Source organism: Sceloporus occidentalis, unplaced genomic scaffold (assembly GCF_023333645.1).
Source record: "Sceloporus occidentalis isolate IW3139 unplaced genomic scaffold, rSceOcc1.0.p SCAF_2, whole genome shotgun sequence".
In the NCBI taxonomy this organism is placed as follows: Eukaryota; Metazoa; Chordata; class Lepidosauria; order Squamata; family Phrynosomatidae; genus Sceloporus; species Sceloporus occidentalis.
The window spans coordinates 258,808,158-258,833,092 of NW_028316982.1; the positions used below are offsets into that span (position 1 = coordinate 258,808,158).

The following is a 24,935-nucleotide window of genomic DNA, read 5'->3' on the forward strand; positions in this document are numbered from 1 at the left end:
GGTTTTGTCTCCAAGGCTTTGCTGACCATGAGGCAGAGTGAAGCACTTACTTCAGACTGATCTGAGGTGCTGAAATACACTGGCTGAAGGAGTGTGTTTGGGGATAATGGGAATTGCAGTCCAACATACTCTGAGAGTTAGCTGGCCTGAGTGCATGCTGCTGAAAGGCAACACTGTACCCTTCAAAAGTCATGGATTGGCTGGAAAAGCCACTTCTAGTCCTTTGAATTCCTGGGATGGATCTACAAAGATGTCCTGAATTCCCTGATACCTCTACACTATGGAGTAACACTGGTAATTGCCTACGCTTGTGTCCCACTGTACTGTCCAGTGCCACTGCCACTGGCATGTGTCACTCCCTCTAAGGTCAAAAACGAGGTGCCCAGTGTTGATCACATGGCTGGGCATTTCACTGTGACTTGTGCTGGTGGCAATGTTACTGAGCATCACAGTGGGACATGTGCATGAATAGTTAGTTGCCCTGCATCCCTCTGGTGTGTTAAAAAGTACGTCTTTTTAATCTGGTTTAAGAAAAGGATGGCTGAGATTCAGTGAAGATCTGAACTCACGTTGTGAAGTCAGTTTGCACTCAAATCAGGGTGTTGCATGAACAGGGTGCTGTGAAGGTGGTGGTGGGGGAAACAGGTTCATTTGGCCCATGTAGACATGTCCTTGATCCCTTCTCTTATCTTAAGGAGCTCCCGATTCGCCTCTGCTCATTTTCCTAAATAGCAGATGCAATGTAAGTAAACTGGCTGCAAATGTATTTTAAAGCTGGCTTTGGGGATGCCTTCAAAAGTTATTACAACTATTAATACTTTCCACTCAGCTGAACTCCTTCACTCCTGCAGAGAAGGAGAAAGGAGGTGGCACAACCATGTCCCTTTAAGTAGGCCCAGGGCCAGAGGCAAACAGCGCTGCATCTGCTTAAGTTTTGGAAGAAGCCTCTATAACCTTAACTGTGTCTTTTAGGTAAGCAAAAAAGAACAAACACAATGAAACCCTCTAAACTGTGTGTCTCTCATTCTCTGTCAGAAACACACAGATTCCATCCCCCGCTTAATAGATTTTAGATTCTCCCACCATTTCCAATATCTCTAAAATCTTAACAGTATTGCAGAGGACATTCCTGATTTGGAAATATTTTTCTTCCCCTTTCAATTTTTGCTTGCAGATTTGTTGTAAAGTATAAACCTTAATCCTTATACTTTAAGGTTTAGTTTTACTGGTTTTCTTTACCTTTTGATTGTCTAAACATTTATTAATGGTTATTAATGATTTATTTATTATTATTTATTAATGATTTATTAATCCTTTGCTCATGTCTGTGTGTACCAGGGCTCCACAGTGCCACCAGAAAGAAATTGTAACTTGTAGAGGGCCAGCATTTGGATAGATTTGCAGTCTACTTACTCTTGGAGGTATTTCTGGATAGACCATATTCTTTTAAGTTTTCAATGTAAGCATATACACATCTAACCAGAAATAAGCCTCATTGAGTTTGGTGAGATTTCTTGTTATTAACTGCTGTTCAACTTCAACTTATGGTGACCCTATGAATGAGAGATCTCCAACTCAACCTGTTATCGACAGTCCTTCTCAGGTCTTGCATATGCAGGGCCTTGGCTTCATAGATTGATTCTCCCTACCTATAACATTGGCGGGTTACAGACCGCCATGAAAGTACGCACAGAGCGCGTACTAGGGTTAAGAAAGGGCGGTGCTCTTTCCACATGGCCACCGCCATGATGGCGTGACAAACATGCCGCCTCCAAACGAGGCGGCGCGGACTTGACGCATCGCTCTGCTCGAGGGCGCTTAATGCGCCCTTTGCGCGGAGCAGGAAGGAGCTCTGTTTCGGAGCTCCTTCCTGGTTTGCGTCGCTGGGCGCAGCCTTCAGACAGCTGCGCCCAGCAACACAAGGGAGAAAGCTCCCCACTGCCGCGGGGTGTCCTTGGGGCTTGAAGCCTTTTGCCGCTTCCCCACAGCCTGCAAAGCGGCGGATCAGGGCCTCAGAGGCTGCCGGTCTGGCAGCTGAGGCCCCGATGCACCGGGGAAAGGCGCACCTACAGGCCGCCCTGTAATGCGCCATTGGGACTCACAAAAGTCCTTCTTGCCTTCTTTTTGGCCACTGCAAGAACCAAAATATCTGGAAGACAGAAGATTTAAATCTGGAAAAAATGTTGGGCAAGAGTTTGGAATACATGGTTACTTCATAATGGATAAAATTAATTACACTCCTTTTATGGGAACTGGTCAACTCTTATTGACTATGTTTCTGCTGCTCCATATTTGCCCAGACCACCGCTAGGAACTGCTGACTAATGGAGGGATAGTTTCTGCTTGATCCTGACCCCATCTTGTAAGACTTCCTCAGTGAACTTTTGTGTTCATCCTAATTGGAAACATACCATGTCATCCAGATAACTACCCAAATGGAATTGCCAGCTAAATGTTCCTTATATATGTTTTTCCGATAAGTTCATTCAATCATTTTTGTTGCTGTTATTGGTTTAAGGTTTGCAAAGCTGAAATAAACAAAATATATTAAAAAAATTCAGTGGGACTCGCTCCTATGTAAATGTCTATAGGATTGTAGCCTGAAATATTCTAGAAGACTATTGGAACGCATAGATTTCTTTTATAACAATCATGCTATTTCCAATTAAATCTTTGTTAAGTTATTCCATTCATCTCCCGATCCTGATCCTAAAAATCCTATGCATTATTTTCTCCATCCCATTTTAATCCTAACAACAACCCTGTGATATAAGTTCAGCCAAGAAGCTATGATTGGTTCAAGGCGGCCACACAGAGAAGTTGGCATTTGACCTGACATATAAAGTGCACTGAGCAGAATGGAGAGGTGTGAAACCAGAGTTCATGCAGTAACCATGGTTCTGAGAGAAAGCTGTAATTTTGAGCAGAGTCTGATAAAGGCATTTTGATTTTATAATAATATACATTATACTTTTCATTAATCATGCTAATAAAAGGTGCCCCATGATGGACATGTTGTTGTGGCACATTGGATGAGCCTTCTAAAGCTTTTCTAAGAAGCAGCAAGCAAGACTTGCCTCCATAGCACAGGGTACATTTCTTGGAGGGGAACAGCAAATGTGTTAGGCAATGGTCTTGAGGTGGAGCCTGAGATCTACTTGGCCCAGCTTCACACTGGAGGAGCCTTCTAAAGCTTTTGGAATGCTTTTGAAAAGCTTTAGAAGGATTCTTCCATCTCAAGCCTGTAGCCTAAAGTGATTTCATTCAAACATTAGAAGGAACATCTTGATGGTAAGAGCAGTTAGACAATGGAATACAATTCCACTTCATTCACAGGACATTCATGAGATCAGTGTGATGTGTTGGGAAAGCCTTTCACATGATCATGTTCAATCACACTTTCTGGATGGGATAAAGATGACCATCACCATGTGATAAAATCCCAGGAATCTCTAGGTCTCCAGCACAACTCTGCTCGAAGTTGACCATAGAGCTGTGCTGGAGAACTAAAAGTTCTTAGAGAAAACACTTCTCTAGGCATTTGTAGGTGCTCCAGCACAATTCTATGATCAACTTCTGGCAGATGTTCACCATAGAGTTGCAGTAGAGGATCTGGCGATTCCTAGAGAGGTGTTCTCTCAAGTAAAAAGTAGAGTGTTATTTGCAGTTTTTCCACATTCACGGTGGTCTTTCATCCCTAACTCCAGCGAGTGGCAAGACATTTTGCAAAGTGCCTGATGCAACCATGCTATATTTGTACATATATGCCCTGTAGAGTGCAATTGTCCCTATATGGCTTGAACAGTCCTGATGAAGCCTCCCGCATTATACTTTTTCAGCTGCTTTCAAAATGTCCCAGTTTCTTTTTCCTCCTTACTCTCCCTGGGAGCCTCAAGGAAAAGCAAACTGCTGCAGCCTCTCCTAGCTTGTGTGTTCTTCCTCGTGAATAACTTTTGCCATCTTGACCATACTTCCTTTCCTTCTATTGGATGAGTTTTACACTGTGTTTTCAATTTATTTGTTTTTTTTTTAATGTACATATGTTTTCAGATTTCACTTTATTTTTATTGAGTCTACTCTGAACTAGCTTCAGTCCATTTTCCTTTGGAAGGAAAATGAGCTATAAAGCCAACAAAAGAAATAAATGCAAAGACATAGCCATGTTAGTCTGAAAACGAGTACATAAAAGGATCTTATAGCACCTTTGACATTAAAAAACAAACAAACAGATTTTGTCTGTGGGAAAAAAGGGAGGAGGACATGCCCAGGAAAAGGAGGACCTATGGTAATCTGATTTAGAAAATCATTGGAAAGGGTGCATAGTTTCAAAGATGCTACACGAACCTTTGCATACTGAAAACAAATAAAACCATAGTGGGTTATACAACTCTCCTACAGTGAGCTGCATGCACTGGAAATACTCCATGGAATGTTTGATCTAGTAAAAATACAGAACCATTTTTCAAAAACATGGTAATTATGAGAGAATAATATGTTTGAAGAAATGGCATTTTTTCTTTTAGAAGCAGACATTTTCTGTTTTTGAAGTGCTGTTTTCTCCCAAATGTTTTACAGATACACATTAAACACATTGCACTTTACTCCCCCTTGAAATATTAAAACAGCCTTATTAAAACAAATAGCTAGTATGAATTCTTTAAATCTCCAGAACTGACATTCTTCTTCCTTAAAGATGAATAAAAATCTTTCACAGTTTTAGTACATCCTTCCTGAGTTTCCATTTCATGCTAAAAACATATAACTTCTGTCAAAAACTTGTAAAATAGTATTTTCCTTTTCAAAGTATCAGAAATAATTTCCTCTTTCATTAACAATTTCTATATAATGAAAAGTCAAGGGAGTGGGATATACATGACTGTTTGAATGTAGGGATCCTTGAAGAAGTTGATGTTTATGATGTGAACTGCAACCTGCATCTTCTGGATGAATGTATAAATTGGAACACAGTTGGACTTTGGATTTTTCCAAATTTTGTGGTGCAGTTTTTGGCTCTAAAGAGTACAAAATACATTTAACAAGGCATACTGAATAAAATATGCAGCATTCTGTTACATCTTCTCTGAGAAAGTATATTCAAAAATATGTATTTAGATGTATTTAAATGGGGATTTTCATGAGGTTTGTGAGAACTCACAGATTAAGGGAGAAGTAGACAATTTATAATGAGCGCATGAGAACCAGCATGGTGCAGTAAATTGAGCATTGGACTACAGCTCTGGAAACAAGAGTTCAAATTTCCACTTGGCCAAGAAAACCCCTGGATGACCTTGGACAAGTCACACTGTCTCACCCTCAGATGAAGGCAAAAGCAAAGGCAAACACTCTCTGAAAAATGTCTTGTCAAACCCTGTGATAAAGTTGTCTTAAGGTCTTCATAAGTCGTAAATGACTTGAAGGCACACAACAATGAGTGCATCTGGAAACAATGTGATCTGTCCATCTCTATTAGAGAGACATGTAGCAATAGCAATAGCATTTACATTTCTATACAGCTTATCGATGAACTCAGCACTCTCTAAGCAGTTTACAATCTGTAAGCCAATTGTCCCCAGCAAGCCAGTACTCATTTTACCGACCTATAAAAGGATGGAAGGCTGAGTCAACCTTGGAGCCCTGGGATCGAACTCACAACCTTGCGGTCATAGTACCAGCATTTAACCACTGTGCCATCAGGGCTCCTTGTACAAAAAAAGAAAAAGAAAAGCTGAGATCCTAAAAGGGGATTTCCCATCTCCCTTGTTCCAGATGTCACCTCCCTACACTCCACTAATAGAGGTCAGAGGCAGTTAAGAAGAATTTGGCTAAGCCTCTATTAGTCAGATGCACAACCATAATGTCATCCTTTGGGACCTCCACGTATTGCCCAGGGAGGCCAGGGGAAGCCCAAAAGCATCCAGCTGGTTCCTATGTGCTTGAAAACCAAGGTAGAGGTTGAGTTGCCCTTATTCAGAATTCCAAAATTTGAAATACTCAAAAACCTAAAATTATCCGTACGGGTGTCTGAGATAGTGACACCTTTGCTCTCCGATGGTTTTGTGCATGCAACTTTGTGTATGAAATTATAAAATTACCTTCAGGGTATGTGTATAAGGTGTACACAAAACATGAATGAATTTAATGTTTAGACTTGGGTTCCATCTCCCAATGCTGCAGGTAGAACACTGGCCAGGGTCAGTTATAAGGAGCATATAATTCACTTGTTAAAACACCTTCATTATCTACCAGTTCATTTCTGGGAACAATTCAATCCTTGGGAGAGGTGGGAAATATAAATGAACTTTATTATTATTAATAATAATAATTCCAAGTGCTGGTCATGACTGGTCATAAGCCCTATATGGCATAGGTGCAAACTGTCCAAAAGACTGTATCTTCCCACATGAACCTGCCAGAGTTTTAAAATCATCAAGGGAAGGCTTTCTCTTGGTCCCACCACCATTCCAGGCATACTTGGTGGAGACATGAGAGAGACCTCTGTAATTCCCTCTATGGGGAGCTAGGCCGCCTCGATCCCCGCTTTCCTTTCTCCAGCAGTTTTTGTGTAAGCAGGCTTTTAATATGTAATCATGGTCAGGGAGGCTGTGCCTGCTGAGTTTATTTATGCTTTTACCTTTTGTATTTTTAACATCAGAGAGCCAGCACGGCATAGTGGTTTGAGTGATGGACTATGACTCTGGAGACCAGGGTTTGATTCCCAACTTGGCCCACTGGGCAAGTCACACTCTCTCAGCCTCAGGGAAGGCAATGACAAACCTCCTTTGAACAAATGTTGCCAAGAAAACCCCATGATAGGAATGCCTTAGGGTCAGGAACGACTTGAAGGCACACAATAACAACAACAATTTTAAACATCATTTTATACTGTTCAAATTAAATGATTTTAATTTTTTTTAAAAAATTGTATTGGTAAGTTTTTAATTGACTTTATCTGTGAGTCATCTTGGGTACCATGTAGGGCTCACCTTCACTCAACCAGAAATGTGGACTGTTGCGTTACAGACAAGCCCACACAAAAACACAATTAGTTCTGAAGCCCAAACCATTTTCAGTTTCAGTGCTTATCAGTTTGAAATCTTCCATATGCCCACATATTCTTTAGATTTGACCAAGCTTGCACTATGGAGATGTAAAGAATATTTGTTCCCTTGAGACACAGCAATGTTCCCCCCCCCCCCCCCCAAACAGTTTTGTCCCTGTGCAACTTCACTGACATAGCATATGACCAGTAGCAATGGTGGGGACAAAACTAATGTTGTTTCATTGCACATTAAATTTTTCAATGACAGAATCACATTTTTGTTTGCAAAAACTCCCAAAGTGGGGGAGGGGGGAAATCACCAAAGGTGTGCAGGAATTCTGATATTATCATCCATTGGGAAAAGGGAGAAAACTTTTAAAATGTGTAATTCTCACATATCAGAATGAAAAAACCCAAGATTCACATCCCTGCTACAGTAACTCTAAATCACAAGCTGGGATTATCTCATCAGACTGGGGGGGGGGGGGGAGATTTCTAAATATTTTGTTTTTTATTTTAAAAAATCAAAGTGCTGTTAAGTAAACTTGTTCCTAGATGACATGTCACTGGTTATCTAAAGGATAATTGAAAATAAGAATGCTCCCACAGAATTTTGATACCACTTGATCTTCAGTGGAAGATTTATAGGATTAGGGAGGTTGCCTATAATTGCAAAATTGGGATTTGTTCAAAGATTGCATGTAGCCACATAAAATGGCTAGAGGAAATGTTTATGTCCAATTTTGGATTATAGGTGATCATAATAACAAGCCCCATAGAGATACACCCCCCAAAAATCCAAAAATGTAATGTACTGATCCAGCTCTCCAATTCCCCCCTCCCTGTATTTGTGTGTTCATACGTACTCATTCACAACATAAGCATACAGTTCATAACAATATGTTATTCTGAGACAGTCCTTTCCGTTCCTCCTACTGTGAGGATTGCAGCTAAATTCAAGGGGAACAGGGGAGCCTGGGAGGGGACGGTAGACAATGTCATTCATTCTGCTAATCAAAAGGTCTTGGTCCTTTGAGCCTGAGGGCCCTGGATACAATACATCTTGGTTTAGGAGTGAAGATAATATTTCCCCTATTATCCTTCTCTTTTAGGATTCCATCATTTGTGCAAAACACAAACAGCATTCAGTTGAAATAGATTTCATTGATCTTCCTTTCAAAACCAAAGATATATATTTTGTAAGACAGCATTTACCCTAGTTCTTCAAGAAAAACAGTGCAAAGATTCCACTTCCTGAGAGCCATAGTTACAAATATGAACAACACATTGGTTGGTCCTCTGTGTATCTCCAGGTCCAGTTACAGGCATTCAAATATATATATTTTTAAAAAACATACACTTTAGATTTATCTCCTTCCTCCTCCTCCTCCTCCTCAGTTCTGAAGCCTTCACATTGGTACCTGTTCATTAACTTATAAACATGTAAACAAATGCACTTTGCTGAGAAGACTGGATTCCAGTTGTCATAGTATGTCATTCAAATGGAACACACAGAACAGGGAAAGCAGGAATGAAGTGTACAACCTTAAAACCTACATGATACCAGTACACAAAATGGCAACCACTTGCATGTAACCTCCATCTATTTACAGGTATCGGTTTTCATGTGGTCATTATTGTTTAAAGCAGGGGAAGGTTTACTCTTCTGAACTTCAGTTCCTCCCTTGGATGTGTCCTGAAAAAACAGCCTTGGTATCCACAGTGACATCAGGATCCGTTTGTATTCCTTCCGAAAGTTTTGGTTGAGAAGTCCATATATTATCGCATTAAGGCAACTGTTGAAGTAGGCCATAAAGTAGCTCACAACAAACAACCAGTCAGGAACTTTGGGTGCTATTTCTGAGGGGTTAGTGGATACAGCCAATCCAATGAAGTTCAGTGGTGCCCAGCAAAAGGCAAAGATCACAAAGACGACGAACATGGTTAGAAAATTTCGAAGATCGCTTGGCTTCAGCCTCGGCTTGATTTCTGACTTGACTCTCCTTCTCACTTGGATCACCAGGATCCAGATTCGCAGGTAGCAGAAGCTCACAATGGTGATTGGAACTATGAAATGGATGACGACAACAGCAATGGTGTAATAGGAGCTGGCAGTCTGGGTGAATGTGCATGAATAGATGCGCTGATCATACTTGAGAGAGCCAACAAAAAAATTTGGCACAGTTGCAACAACTGTCAGCACCCAGACTAGGCAGACATAGAGCATGGTGTTCCACCAGCTGTACACTTTGTCATATGCGAAACTGTGGCATATATAGCAGTATCTGTTTATTGCAATGGCGGTAATGTTGAAGATGGAACCAATGACACTCAGCCCCATCACAAATCCACTTACTTTACAGTGTATATCCCCCAAGGTCCAGCCATTGTGGAAAATGGCAGTGAGCACTAAGGGGTATGGGTACAAGGCCACCACTAAATCAGCCAAGGCCAGGCTGACCACAAATGCATTACCTGGGGAGAAAAGAGAAAGAGAAAGTATGAGAAAACAATCATTGGTCATCAAAATCACAGAAAACAAACACTTTCAAATGCCACTTGATAATGAAAAATGGCATGCCAGGGCTTGAATTCTATTGTTGCTCTAACAAGAGTAGATTCATTGAACCAGTGGTATCTACCTACATGTTGACTTAACAATCAATGCATCTACTCTATTTGGGATCAACCAAGACAATTCAGGCTAAGAAATGGGTGTTGGTGCAAGGATAAACCAAAGCCAAAACCTTGACTCCCAAAAGCTGATTTTTGAAAACTATATATGCATTTGGAATGTCTTAGGACTTTATCACACATGTAAAAAAGACAAGAGCATAGCGGGATGATCCTGTTAATATTGCGCAATAATGCTATAATTATCACATAATGTCACGTGTTGTCACAATTAGCGCACAATTATCCCATGAATAAAGAGGCATTGAAGTGCTGCTTTTTATTGATGGGAAAATTTCCTCTAAACGAATCTTCCCAAGTAAACCCAATGATAGGCTCACCTTAGGGTTGCCATAAGTTGGAAATTACTTAAAGGCACAAGACACAACACACTGATACTACATTACAACATGGGGCATCTTGTGTATGTTGGTAGCCAATGGAGTGAGTAATATGCACTGGCCTGATAAGAAATGGCCACCAGTGCACACTGGGGTTCTCCCTGATGCATATCAAGACACCAGCTAGGAAATGCCAGAGCACAATGGGCATACCCAGTGTATTTCAGATGTAGAATCACAGAATCATAGATTCAGAAGAGACCCCAAGGGTCATCCAGTCCAATCCCCTTCCATCCAGCGTGACACAATCCAAACACTGCTGACAGATGGCCAACCATCTCTGTTTAAAAATCTCCAAAGAAGGAGACCCCACCACTTTCTGAGACAGCATGTTCCACATGTCTGCTGCATTGGTACCTGGTAAATCAGAAGTACCTAATGTGCATCAGAACTGTGGTAGAGTGGTTAAAATTAAGAATTTTACTTATGTCCAAGAGTTGAAAATTATAGTACTGAAATGAATTTAGGGCAAAGTTTGTCAGGATGAAGGATTGTCAAATTCTCTGCTTTGGAATGTAAACAATTTGGCAATGGCTCCAGATTTTAAGTTGCTAGCCCAAATGAGGTACTGCAAGAGACAGTTCAGAGACAGTGAAACAAAAGATATAGAAAAAAGACTGATTGATGGCTAACCCACATGAGAGAGACGTATGTTAGGACATCCAATAAATATACAAGGGTGTAAATGTTTAATTCAGTGTAACCAATGAAAATGTGATTTGTAGTTTCCTTTGTTCAAAATACTATAAAAACTTGGTTCATTTTAGAATTGTGGTCCCAGAATTTGGAATATAAATTTCCTCTGGGAACAATGCTGCAGCTGAAAATAAACATGTTTCCTTTCCAATCAAGCTCTTTGGTCTCCCTGCTTTCTGGTTAAAATTCTGGTTTTGAAATAATCAATAATTAATAATCTGTAACAGACCAAACCTACAAAAGCTTATGTTACAACGTCTTTTTAGTCTGAAAGATGCTATAAGATCCTTTTGTTGTTGCTGCTGTATGCCTTCATGTCATTTCCAGCTTATGGTGATCCTAAGGTGAACCTGTTATGGGGTTTTCTTGGCATGATTTGTTAAAGGAAGTTTGCCATTGTCTTCCCCTGAGGGTGAGAGAGTGTGACTTTCTCAAAGCCACCCAGTGTTTTTCATGGCCAAGCTGGGAACTGAACCCTGGTCTTCAGAGTCAATAGTCCAACACTCAAACAACTATGCCATATCAAGATCTCTTTGCAAATTTATAATAATATATAATTTTTTAAAAAATATTGTATGACTCTTCAGATGCTGTCTGGACTGCAAATTCTAACAACCCTAGTCAACATAAGCAAGGATCTTACTGCCTGAAGGAAGAGGCCCCTCCCTCCTCAACTGTCATCTCGGCCTCAGAGGGAGCGATCAGGCAGACCCAGCAACATCAGGGACAGCCTGAAGGAAGAGGCCCCTCCCTCCTCAACTGTCATTTTGGCCTCAGAGGGAGCGATCAGGCAGACCCAGCAACATCAGGGACTGCCTGAAGGAAGAGGCCCCTCCCTCCTCAACTGTCATCTCGGCCTCAGAGGGAGCGATCAGGCAGACCCAGCAACATCAGGGACTGCCTGAAGGACGAGACTTCTCCCTCCTTTAACTGTCACATTGTATTTTGTATTGTATTGCAATTTTTTACTGTACACCGCTATGATCATTGCGGAATAGCGGTCTATAAATAAAATTTATTATTATTATTATTATTATTATTATTATTATTATTATTATTAGTATCTGGAATGTTAGCAATTGCAGTCCAAGAATATTGCAAGGCCTCATGATTCCCTCCTATGAGTTGGGCCTCTGCCCCCAAGCAAATGGTGTTTCAAGTCCTTGTTTGCATCATGGCCAAACGTCGGCAGCTGTTCCATGGCATGAAAGAGTTGACTTGCAGTAGTGACCTTGTTGGATACTGTCTGCATTGGCATTACAGTTTGAGATTGGGAAATGATTAGGAAGCAGAAAATAGAATGAGGAAGCGTTTCTTTGTTGCTAACTTGCTAATGTAGCTCTCATAGCTAAGGAGAGTGAGATAGGTTACACTTGCACAGTTTGGTTTTCTTTGTTTGTTTCTCCACTATTTAACCCTTGGGAATCCATTTTCTATTGGCCTTGTCTTAGAGAGCATAGACCCCAGCCCAAGGGCTCCCCATACATCCAGTGGTGGGGAGTCTGATTGCTGGCCAAGGGATCATCTATTGGTCATGAGGAATCATCAGCAAAAGCACTGAAATATTTATCTGCGGTGTGCTGTCTGCTGCCTCTTTTGCCACAATAAATCTCATGCCACAGTAGTAAAATGTGCGAGGGATGGTGTCTTCATGGCCCAGAATACCCCAGAAGCAGGCAGAGTATCCTGACCGCAAAGGTGCTGTGACCTATGTCTGTTACCTGGGGCTCTCTGTTCCAACACTTGGCAAATGTTCACATGTACATCTCACTGAACCATCTGGCATGGCTGCTGCCATGGAGGATTACTCTGAGGTCAGAACAAGGTATCTAACATTGATAACATGGCAGGGCTCCTCATTCTACTCACAGAATGAGTGATGTAATGTTGTGACACCAGACGGAATAGTGGAATGCATTGGAATGAGGGGCTCAGGATTTTCTGGGAAGATCTGGAGCAAACAGTGAGTTTCTAAAATCCATTACAAAGGTGTTATTCCCCGGGTTTGGTGCTGAATTGGCCAGACATAATTCAGACTGTTTTCAGCAGACTTGGGCATTAAGCCCTGTGTCATCCTGCCTTCCCACCCAGAGGACAGGGGAGGACATTTTATTTGGCCAGTGAAGATAGGGCCAGCGTCTGGTGCTGAAAACCACTTTTAGGGAAGCCTAGAATTAAACCAAATTGGGAACAAGAAACCACCTCCCATTTAAAGTGATCATAATAGCTAAAGGGTCATGTACTCTGATCCAGCGGTGTCACTGACTGGCTGTGTGTGTGGGTGCAGACTGCACCAGGTGACACGTGACACCCCACAGGAGGGATGACACCCTGGTGGGAATCTCCTCCTGTTGCAGCAGAGGGGTGAGTGTGCCCCTCGTAGTTTTGTCACAACCCGGCTCCATCCTCAGGCAGGAATCTGAGGTGTCAGCAAGGGCTGCGGAGGGGTGAGCGCACCCCTTGTGGCTTCGTCAGCACTCAGCTACTTCCCTGGGGCCAGTGATAAAGCTTCAAGGGGTTAGCAGCAGAGAGTGTTGGGCAGGTCATTGCCATCACTGCTGCCCCCTCAGCAGCTCCCCACTAGGTGGGATGGAGCTGAGTTGATGGCGATGGTAACTAAATCACTAGCCCAGCTCTCTCCCTGAGGAGGGAGCCTGGCCAGCGACGAAGCCACAAAGGGTGAGCAGTGGGGAGGGGAGGGGGCAGGTCAGGCTACTGCTGCTCCCCTACTCAGGTTTCAACCCTCCCCACGCCTGCACCGGGTGTCACCAAATGTGGTGACACCACTGTTCTGATCACCAGCTGTAAGATTAAACGAGTAAACTGCAAGCCTGTTGCCTCTGGATATTAACACTTCTCAGTTGCGGTGTGTTGAGAATTCTAACATTGGTTCTTTCTTAATGCAAATGTGTGTCATTAATAAATTTGGCTGGTTAGATTTTTGTTGATGTTTCCTCAATCTCATTTCCTCATATATTTTGTTCCACATCAGTTGGCGATAAGTGTTCTGTTTTTCCCCACTGGGGCTGGCTTTGCATAAGGCTATATTTTAATATTTCAAAATGACAGAATATTGCATATGCATTTACTAAACTATAATACAAAGAAAGGGGAGCTACATTAATTAAGGCTCCATTTACTTTGGGCATAATCCTGAAAAGGTGCATATGAAGTTATTCTGACTTCCCCTCTCACCCTTAGGGAATTACCATGACTTCAAAACTGAGCATTTCATTTTCTGCATGGGGACATCAGAACGTAGCTGAGACACAATGTTCCTGCCCTGATTTTAAGAAGAAAAGAAAAGAAGCAGGTTTCATCTCTAAACCTGAAAAGAGTTTCATTCAGTATGCATGAGATTAAGAACTATCTACATTCAGGATTAGAGAGCTATATGGAGGATAAGATTATCAAGTGGTTTCTAGTCGTTGCAGCATTAGAAGCAGTATGTATCTCAATGTCATTTAATAATGGCAAATACTATGGAGGATGTAGTTAGCAATAGCAGATTCATGTCCTGCTTGTGGGATTCCATAGACATTTGGCTGGCCATAGTGTGAACGAGGGTCCCCAGACCTTAGAGCCTGGCCCTGAGTGTCATGGCCTGGACCTGCTTTTCTAGTTCTAGAAGAGGGGAGAGGTTTCTCAGGGCACTGAAAAGTGTATGTGTATTTTTGGTTCTCATTTGTTCAACTTGCTGTTTGTTACAGCTTTGTTGAAACTTAGAATCAGAATCAAAGAGTTGATTGATTGGCCACAAGGGCATCCAGTCCAACCCACTGCCATGCAGGAAGCCACATTCAAAGCACTCTTGACAGATGGCCATCCAGCCTCTGTTTAAAAACCTCCAAAGAAAGAGACTCCACCACTCTCCAAGGCAGCATTACAGTCAAGAGGTTCTTCCTCATGTTTAGGTGGAAACTCTTTTTCTGCAGAATGAAACTGTTGCCCCATATCCTTGTCTCTGGAGAAGCAGAAAACAAGTTTGTTCCATCCTCAAATGATATCCCTTCAAATATGATATTCATGATACATAAAGTACCATGTCTAATGGCCAATTTACCCCCTTTAAACATAACCAGAGTCTGCTCCATCTGATACCAGAAGCTGTCATCACTAGACAGGACCTATAAGAGTGGGAGTCAGTTGGTACATTAGACTGAGTCCTGGAGAGCCAAGGAAGAACCCTTGAATTTCTGATGATCTCCTCCCTCAAAAAATCTACAAAAACTTCACAGTATCACCTGAAGTTTGGACTGCTAGTTGTTGTTAATGGCCTTCAAGTCAATATCGACTCATGGCGACTCTATGGATGAGACATTTCCAAGACCCTCTGTCCTCCACTGCTCTGTTTAATTCCTGCAACCCTATACCCACGGCCTCGTTAATAAAGTCCATCCATCTGGCATATGGCCTTCCTCTCTTCCTAGTTCCCTTCACCTTTCCCATCATTATTGTCTTTTCAAGTGAGTCCTCCCTTCACATGATGTGTCCAAAGTATGACAGCCTCAATTTGGTCATTTTGGCTTCCAAGGTGGTGCTCTAGGACCCATTTGTTTGTCCTTTTGGCTGTCCGTGGGATCCTCAGCACTCTTCTCTAGCGCCACATCTCAAGTGAATTGATTTTCTTCTTATCATCTTTCTTAACTGTCCAGCTGTCACATCCATACCTGGTAATATGAGCCCTGGTGGCGCAGTGGTTAAATGCCTGTATTGCAGTCACTCACTCAAAACCATAAGATTGCGAGTTCAATACCAGCAAAAGGGCTCAAGCTTGACTCAGGCTTGCACCCTTCTGAGAGGTCACTAAATTGAGGACCCAGTTTGTTGGGGGCAATTAGCTTACAGTTGTAAACCACTTAGACACTGCTAATTCAGTATGAAGCGGTATATAAATGAAGCTGTTTTGTTTTTTGTTTAATAGGGAAAATGATGGCTTGTACGATTCTAACTTTTGTGCTCAGTTGTGTATCTTTGCATTTTAGAATCTTTTCTAGTTCTTTCATAGCAATCCTCCCCATTCTTAATCTTCTTCTGAAGACTTCTATCAATGTTTGATCCCAGGGAATTCTTTTACTATTTCTAGTTCTTCATTGCCTAGGTTGAACTTGTGAAGGTTCTCAGTGGTCATTATTTTGGTTTTCTTTGTGTTCAACATAAAGCCCGCCTTTGCACTTTCTTCTTTGATCTTCCTTAGTAGGTGTTCCAAGTCTGTGAGGTTTTCTGCTAGTACTATGGTCTCATCAGCATATCTTAGATTGTTGATATTCCTTCCTCCTGTTTTCACTCCTCCTTCTTCTGTGTCTGTCTGCTGTTCTTAATATGTTCTGCATACAAGTTGAACAGATAGGGTGAAAGGATGTGGCCTTGTCTGACCCCTTTGCCAAGTGGGAACCATTCTGTTTCTCTGTGTTTGGACTGCTAGTGTAAAGTGGCAAAAACTGAGTGTTTGAACATGAAATGAGCAATAGCCACAAGGAATACTATATCGCTTGGAGAGAGCTTCAAAGACATTTTTCATCTGGGAAAGGAACTGACTCTTTATTAGAAGCAACAATCCAAACTGAAACAGTAAAATGGCACAATGTTTTTAAGCATATAATTTATACTGTTCTTTTTTTTTTGGGGGGGGGGGGGGTACGGTTTAGTGGACTTTGAATTGGAGATCCGAACAATGAAAACTTCTTAAGTCTGATAGAACAAGATGGGATCCTGTTCTCCAAGAGCATTTGCCGTGGGGTAAAAGAATGAAAAAAAAAGGAGGGGGGATTGTCATGTTCGCTAGCTATCTTTAACTTCCAGTTTATACCATTATCTTTATTGAAAAAACCCAATTAAAGATTCAACATTCATTTGGTCCTTAAATCCTCAATTTTGTTAGGAGCTTCCATCAGGGCATGAAAGCTGCCTTATTCCACCTTGGAAAATTTTTCTCAGAAGCCCTGTCACCAAGTCTCTGTTTTTGGCCTAGACATAGGCTGGGAAATCTAGTGTGAGCTGAACACCATAGGTCTTTAGTCTGATCCAGCAGAGCTCCAGCTATATGCTTTTGAGACTATGGCCAAGCTTGTGCTAGTGCAACGTAAATCAACACTCACATAGTTAAATGTGGCTGGAACCACATCATCTATTGCCTGAAAACTGACAATGTGCAACAAATTGTGTTATCAATGATGTGAAACAAGAAACATGCCATGATTGTATCTGCAGTCCCAATGAAAAAAGTAGTACTTTGAAGGCCCTGACAAATGGTTATGTGCCATCCAAGAATGTGTTCATGCCAGAGTCATACTTGTGGAACTCAACACAACTCCTAACTGAATACACATGTTACACAATTCCCCAAAAGTATAACCATATACATAGGAGAATTTAAAGGTGTATGGTGTTTTATAGCCCTGTAAAGTCCCCTGCACAGATGGTTGTACTTTTTGGGGGTTGTGTAACATGTGTATTTAGTTAGCAAGGGGTTTTGGATTTTTTTCTCTCTGTAGGGATCAGTGGCACCTGCTGAGAACCTGTCCCCAACTAGGGGCTACTACTGACCACAGAACACCCCAGTCTTGCCCTTTCACCAACTATTTCCTGTTACTTTATACCCTCCTGAGCAAGGGAAAGGGATGAAAATTTTCCATGTGCCATGCCCTCTTCATCTGGTTAGTTGCAAAAACTAGGCACAAGAAGAGAGACCAAGTAACACCAGAAAGGAAGGAGACCAATAGGGAGGGGGACCAAGAGAAAGAGAGAGCCCTTTCACACTACATAAATATAGCACTACGGTTCCACTTCAACTGTTATGGCTGCATCTGATCATATCCTAATTTTAAAGGGCACTGGACCTTTCTGGCTATGAATTAGCATCTCGTGTTCAATCATTTTGGAACAGCCAACAAACTCTTCTCAGGTCCCCACCAGCAATGCCTCTGGTGCAAGCGGAGCTGAGAAAAGAGCTTTCCTCGACAATCTTAACAGCTAGGCAGGCTCATAGCAGGGTCTTTCAAAAAGCTTGTTTGCATATAATAGAAAGGAAGCTTTTTAAGTAGTCACTTCTAGGTCTGATGAGCACTGCAGAAACAATGTAATTTAACTGTTTTAACTTTACCATCCTATAAAATCCTGGGATTTGTAGTTTGCTGTGGCATCAGCATATCAAAGGAGCTCTTTCAGAGAAGCTAAATAGCTCACAAAATTACAAATCCCAGGATTCCATAGGATTGAGCCATGGCAATTAAAGCAGTGCCAAACTGCATTATTTCTGCAGTGTAGGCCCTAGAAGATGGAACCCACTGTCTGGATAGAAAGCAATTTATTTTTTCTTTACTAGCTGGCTAAGAAGCTGTTGGTTGTGATCACAGATGAGGGAATCTCCCCTCTTCTAGAGTAAACTTGGCATCACAGACTACCAGATTCTTTGAAGGCCATGGTCTATTCTGCACTGCAGAAATGTTGGCTCAGTGCATGGAATCCTGACATTTGAGCTCTGAGAGCTTGCAGAGTCAGAGAGCTCTGGTGCCACAACAAACTACAAATCCCAGGATTCCATAGCATTGAGCCATGTCAGCTAAAGTGGTGGCAAGCTGCATTGTTTTGGCAGTGCAGACTAGACCACATGGTTTGGGTTGTGGCAAGCTTGGGTGGGTTTATTTACAAGGCTTCACAACTGTGCTCACTATGCCCGCAGAATATGGGTGCACAATGGAGATCCTGCTGTGCACAAACCCATTTTCTGTGGTCTACAACGTTCTACTTCTTGATGAGCTGTAGCAAGCCTACAGATTACAGATTATTTTCCATGTCTGCAAATTCCCAAAATGGGAACATTTCTCATCATCATCATCATCATCATCATCATCACCACCACCACCACCACCACCACCACCACCATAAATTCACAGATAAAGTTGTTCCATTCCTTCCCCCCAGGATCTCATTCAGCATCAATCAAGGTGAGATTATTATAATGACTCTCTGTTGCCACCTTGTGTCTCCTTTAAAATGGACAAAGCAAATTATAGCACTGAATCCAAAAATGGATTTTATACAGATTATTTTTAAATGGAAACCTCAAGGAAAATTTGCAGTCTTGAAAAATGCCAATATTTTCCTAGAAATAATGGCTGAGAACTTGCATTTATGACCACATAGTCACCATGATGTAGCAGCATCTCCTAATGCTTCCCTCCCACAAACTTACTTTCCAAGTGATACAGCAGAGAAATGTCCAAGGCACTGGAGAGTGGAGTAGTAAGTGATGATGCAACCAGCCCTCTCCTGATAGTGGGGTGTGTTGTGACATATATGCTGCAATGAGACCAGAGTGCCTCACTACCAAGAGTGGGCTGAATGTGTCATCAATTACCATCTTGTTCTCCATCACCTCTGAAATTCTACTGTTGGAGGGGCTGCATGGCTTAAAAGGTAGGTTTTGGGGGCACTTTCAGTCATTGTGATGGTGCAGCCACCACAAAAAGTGAAATAGTCTAATTACAACATCTTATTAGGCTTACCACATCTTAATTACTGAGTAGCATACCCCCCAGCCTTTTTAGACAGTAGAGGGTATGGCCAGAGAAGACATTTCCATGTGACATATAAGCAAACACTAGTATTCCTGAAAGGGATATCCAAAAGAATATGCCTTGTTTTGCCTCGTTTTTTGTTTCTTGTGATCAGTAATACATCACCAGATTACCCACATCTGCCCTTCAATGGACAGTATATTGCTGTGGTGGTGCTCCGGATATGATTGAATCATATCCCTCCAAAGAGGTCTTCAATTTGCACAGTACAGTGGACCCTTGTTATACGCTGGGGTTTAGTTCCAAGGTCTCCCATGGATAAGAAAATCCGTGTATGCTCAAGTCCCATTAAATATAATGACATAGCAAAATGGTGTCCCTTATAAAAAAATGGAAAATCAAGGTTTGATATTTGAAATTTATACTTTTTTTGAACACTTTCAAACCATGTATGCTTGAATCCGTGTATAAAACATCAGTGTATAAAAAGAGCTGATTGTATTTGCAAATGCTAACTTAAATGTAAAAAATCAATTTCATGATCATTACTATAATTTAAATTGGAATGCAATACATCTAAGTGGAGTGGAGGAAGACTTTGACATGGTGGTTTGTGTGTCTCCTTAATTTCTGCTATCAAGATACAACTGTTGTTGGGCAATTTCCATGTTTTTCCTTGCTCTTTTTAGTTATCATTAAAGTGATAAAGATTCTATATTTTTCAAGTGGACTTGAACTGAATTGCCTTTCAAAATAGAGGCCTGTTCTCCAACAACCACATAACAAGACGATTGTTCTGTGTAAATAGGACAAATGACCAATCTAGTTCCAAAATTCTTGCTGCTGCTGCTGCTGCTGTTGTTAACTGCCTTTGAGTCACCCTCAACTCATGGTGACCCTGTGAATGAGATAGCTCCAAGATCCACCATGTATGACAGCACTCAGTAGATGTGAGTCTCATCAATGGATGTATGCACAGGAGTAGGATGTTAACAGAATACAATGTGTAGATAGATAGATAGATAGATAGATAGATAGATATTGAAAACAATGGGGCTCATGCCTTAGGCATGGCACATGGGCCATGGGCCATTGTCCCTTCTGGCACGTGGCTTTCAGCATAAGGAGAAGGCTGTGTATGTCGTACCTGTGTATGACGCGGGGCGCACTGTATATAGTTCTGTTGCATACGCTGAAAGTGTATGAGCTGGCCCGTGGTGCTGGCCTACATATTATACTCACTGTGGACACCATCATCCCATGGTGAAGTCTAGCACAACCATACACACAGATCACAGATACAGTATTGTATAGTGTGTGAATTGTGGGTCATTATACACTGATTTTATTCACCCTGAAGCAAAGTAATTTGCTTTGAAAAAAATTCATTATATTGGTGATATTTCAATGAAATATGTCCACAAGTAATGCCTAAGCTGGAGACTCAGGTGGAATCTGTTCGTGACATACGCTGATGTAACTGGGTTACAGAAATGTATGTCCTGAGGGAATAGGAAGGTAGCTAAGCAGCATTGAGATGTAGATCTGCAGCAGGGGGAAAGAGCAGTGATGTCGCTAGGGTTGGTGTCATCTGGTGTAGTAATTCAAGGTGTCACTTTCTGCACTGACCTCCTCCCATACCACACCATACAGAATCCTTAGTAATGTTTTTTGTACTAATGTTACTCATAAATCATAATTCCCATATATCAATGTATGAACTGTAATAGTAAAATTAAAATTAAACTTTAAATTACAATATCTATGCACAGCCTAAACGTATTTACCTGTACGTAGTTTCATGTGGTTAACCATCACATTGGTAAGATGTGATTTTTTAAAAGAAAATTTTAAAATATTTTTTTTTACATTTAAAAGTTTTAAACTTTAATTTTTTAAAATACAAACTGGGGCCTCTCCTTTCTCCTCCCACTGAGCCTCACCCTACTCACACTATCTCGTCAGTGTTTTAAAGGGATGCAGACAAACATGACAATCCATTTCTGCCCAACAGGGACCAGTAGTGTAGCCCTCACTAGGTTGTCACATGGAGCAATTTGAAGGCCCCACAACCCCTAGTGACACCTCTGGCAAAGAGAATGGACCTTTTATGAGTTTTACAAACTTTACGTAAGTGGGAAACATTTGTATACTTGATCTTTGCTGTGAAGGATGTTACACAAGTGTACAAATGTTTCCCACTTGAGAACTGCAACTGCTGTACATACCACTAAATCTCAAAGCAGTCATAAACCACTATACTATGCACCTTGTTTCTTCAGTTTCAGCACCTTTCCTCACATCTTCAACATAAGGATAGTATTATTAGTCCACTTTGCATGTCTGTTTTAAGGTTGAACAAGGTAAATCACCACCTTTTTGACTACTCAGAAAAAGATATATGAATTCTAGGCATTTTAACTCATAAGAAACTAGGTGAGCAACATATACTCACACAGATCTAAGCTTTCCATGTGTTGAGGACCTGAGATGCTTAGGAGTTAGATCATCATATGCTATGTGACAGGGAGTCACCCCATAACACATGAGCTGATTACGAATTTTCCATGATTCAAAATGACAGATCAATATTGGATTCCACTGTTATCCACAGCATAACCCAAACATGCCCCAGGCATCCAGGACACATGGTACAATTGCCCATAAGATATGATTAACAACTGTAATAACTTAACTCCCCTTTCTGCTTTCTGATGGCTTAGATCTCTGACTGAAGCATCCAAATAACAGGCACAGTCCAGCCATGGAAATCAAGTATGCCAGCAGGCATGCCAGGTAAGAGGAGCACTCCATCACCCTCATAAATGGCCACTAAATCACAACACTGCAGGTAGGCTATAAAATACATTGAGGGCTATAAAAGCCTCTGTTAACATCCTCCCAGCAGATCAGCAGCAGAGTACTTTAACGGGGCTGTATTTGTAGTCAAAACATACTGCAAGCATTCATTAACTTGCAGGGAACTTGCCAGCTTTCCATTTCTGCTTGTGCATTCAGTTCCCTGTTCTGGTGGAAGAAACGTTGCAGATTTGCAATTTATAGGCATGTCCTTAGGAAAGCATCCATCTTGCAATTAATCAAGTTTTATTTATTTTTTCTTGAAAAAAACATTGGCAGATCAAGTCTGGTTCTCTCCTTTTTTTGGTAAGGATAAGAGATTTGTTCACCTTCCATCCCAGGTGAGACTGTGGCTAACATTCTGTTAGTGAGACTTTTTTTGGTCATGGTGGATGGAGGAATTCAGCGCTTTCATTTGTCGTGATTCCTTTCTTGAGCCATTTCTTTTCTGGCTGGCTGTTCCTTCACCTGGACATTCAGTGGCTATGAGGAATTGGGTGGGGGGGAATAACCAGAGAGAGATGGCAACCAGTTCGAAAAGAACTGTACTAGCTGCTAATACACTTCCCACCTGAATTCAAGGTGCTTAAAGACCTAATGGCTTCTTGGAGCACCTCTCCCTATATGTGCCTTCCTGATGATTGAGATCTACTGGGGTGAGGAGATCCTTTGTATCCAACCAATGATTTCAACACAAGGTGTGAAAGCATGGGAGAGGGCATTTTCAGCCATGTCACCCCAGCTGTGGAATGCCGTCCCGATGGAGGCTTGAATGGTTCCAATACAAGGGGCTTTGCTATGCTTGTTGTTACCCAGTGTGGGGGCAACAGACTGCTATGTTTCTGAATCCTACCCACATGCTGGACTGGCTTGTTGGATAGGGATCATGGTAAGGAGGCAGAAATCAGCCTTACAAAGTCTATTCCTATGCACTCCTAACCAATATAGAAAGCCCACTTCTCAACCAGCATATCTAAAGTTTCCTTATAAGCCAAGGACAGACTTTCCTATCTGTTCTTTTTGGGAAGAGTACCTGAAAGACCACCATCTACTAACATTTCCCATCCTTCTAACAATTCATGGTAGGTTCGTAGGTGGAAAGCAAAAAGGTACATGGCACGTTCACAGGCAGAAGACAAAAAGGTAAGTAAATGGGATGGTCAAATAGAAACCTGAATCAGACAATCTCCCTCCTAAAGCTCATATAGTTTTCTTTAACTGAAAGATTTAGACAACCAGAGAAACCATAAGCTCAAGAATCTAGGCTTGTTGGTTGCTCCTCACATAGAAAAAATAAACTACCTTCACTGTGGTTAGTTAAGTCAAGGGATCTTAAGACTGGATACAAACCTGAAAAGCCATTCCATTCCATCTTCCAAATCTGCCTAGAACCGATTGGCAAGTGGTCAGAAAATCAAGTTAGCAAACTATCCCTGTCACAAAAACCCACCTCTGCTGCTGCTTTCACTACTTCTATCAATTGAAGGGAAGGGTTTGTTTTGGTCTTTGGCATACAACTGGACAGGGACACTAGTAGTAGTAACCTTTTTTTTGAGGTCCATTTTTAAACCCAGGCTTGGGAATCTATAGCATCTCTAACAAGTGCAAAAGTAGGATGAGATGGTTTATTGAGAAATGTACCTATAACATGTATTTACATCTCTGTAGCTACACCTCCTGAGACTCAGCATGGCGCAGTAGTTAAAGTATTGGACTAGATGACTCTGGAGACCAGGGTTTGATTCCCCACTTGGCCATGAAAACCACTTGGGCAAGTTATATGCTTTCAGCCTTGGGGGAAGGCAATGGCAAACCTCTTCTGGACAAATCATGGCAAGAAAACCCCGTGATTGAGATCACCATAAGTCAATGACGTGAAGGCATACAACAATAACAACACCATGAATCCCAATGTTATCCCTCTAAAACCACTTTGTAAACAGTCCAGTCACCCACCCACCCACATTCACACACAATGAATTCGCAGGGGGATCAGTGGGAGTGTATCCAATTATTTCCCTTTAGTTGGACATACTGTGATAAGCATAAGCAGGAACCTCCAGAGTCCCTGAGATGATGTCCTTGCAGTGCATCTAACTAAAGTAGTGAGGGCAAAGTGCATGCGCCACCCAGGGCTATGTTTGTGGCCTCCTGGGATCAATTTTCTTTTGCTCCCAAGTACATTATAGCTGTTTGTGTGGTATTTTTCCACACACTCACACACCCTGCCCCAATTCAATGCCCAGGATAGACCTTTATTGAAACAGGAAGGAGGGAGGGAGGGGAAGAGGAAAATGAATTCTTCCATCCATCTATGTGGTCCTTTCCAAACATGTATCCAAAACTGTGGCTAACCTTAACAAAAAAGGCAGAGATTCAAAAACCTTTATATTCTCTTTCTAATGCATGTTGCATAAGAGCTACGAAAGAGGATTAACCAGCCACCAGATTAGCTAGCTTAAAACATAATTATAGGATTTTGAAATTAGCTTAATATTTATTTATTTCTGTTCCATGTCTGAAGCTCAAGTGGATGAAATTAAAGAATGGACTGACAAAAGACAGTTTCTCATTTAGAAGTAAAGCCTCTGTGCATATGCCAGGGGTTTGCTTTGTCTCAGTAACTATTGCTTAGCTGATCTGTAAACTCCATTATGATTGCTCTAACAGCTCTGGCACAACTGGTGGATAATGAAGGGAAGAAAACAAGAAGTCCTCCTTTTCCAGGAAATGCTCTGCATTTGCACC

General features: G+C 41.5%; 1 protein-coding gene across 1 annotated transcript in view; it reads right to left on the minus strand.

The window, feature by feature from the left end:
* Positions 1 to 5,461: 5,461 nt before the first annotated feature.
* The window catches only part of MTNR1B (melatonin receptor 1B), a 60,729-nt gene continuing 41,255 nt past the window's right edge, over positions 5,462 to 24,935 (minus strand). Inside the window, exon 2 of the mRNA XM_089512853.1 lies at positions 5,462 to 9,514. Coding sequence (XP_089368979.1) covers positions 8,643 to 9,514 — 872 coding nt within the window. The 3' untranslated portion in view covers positions 5,462 to 8,642. The remainder of the gene's footprint in view (positions 9,515 to 24,935) is intronic.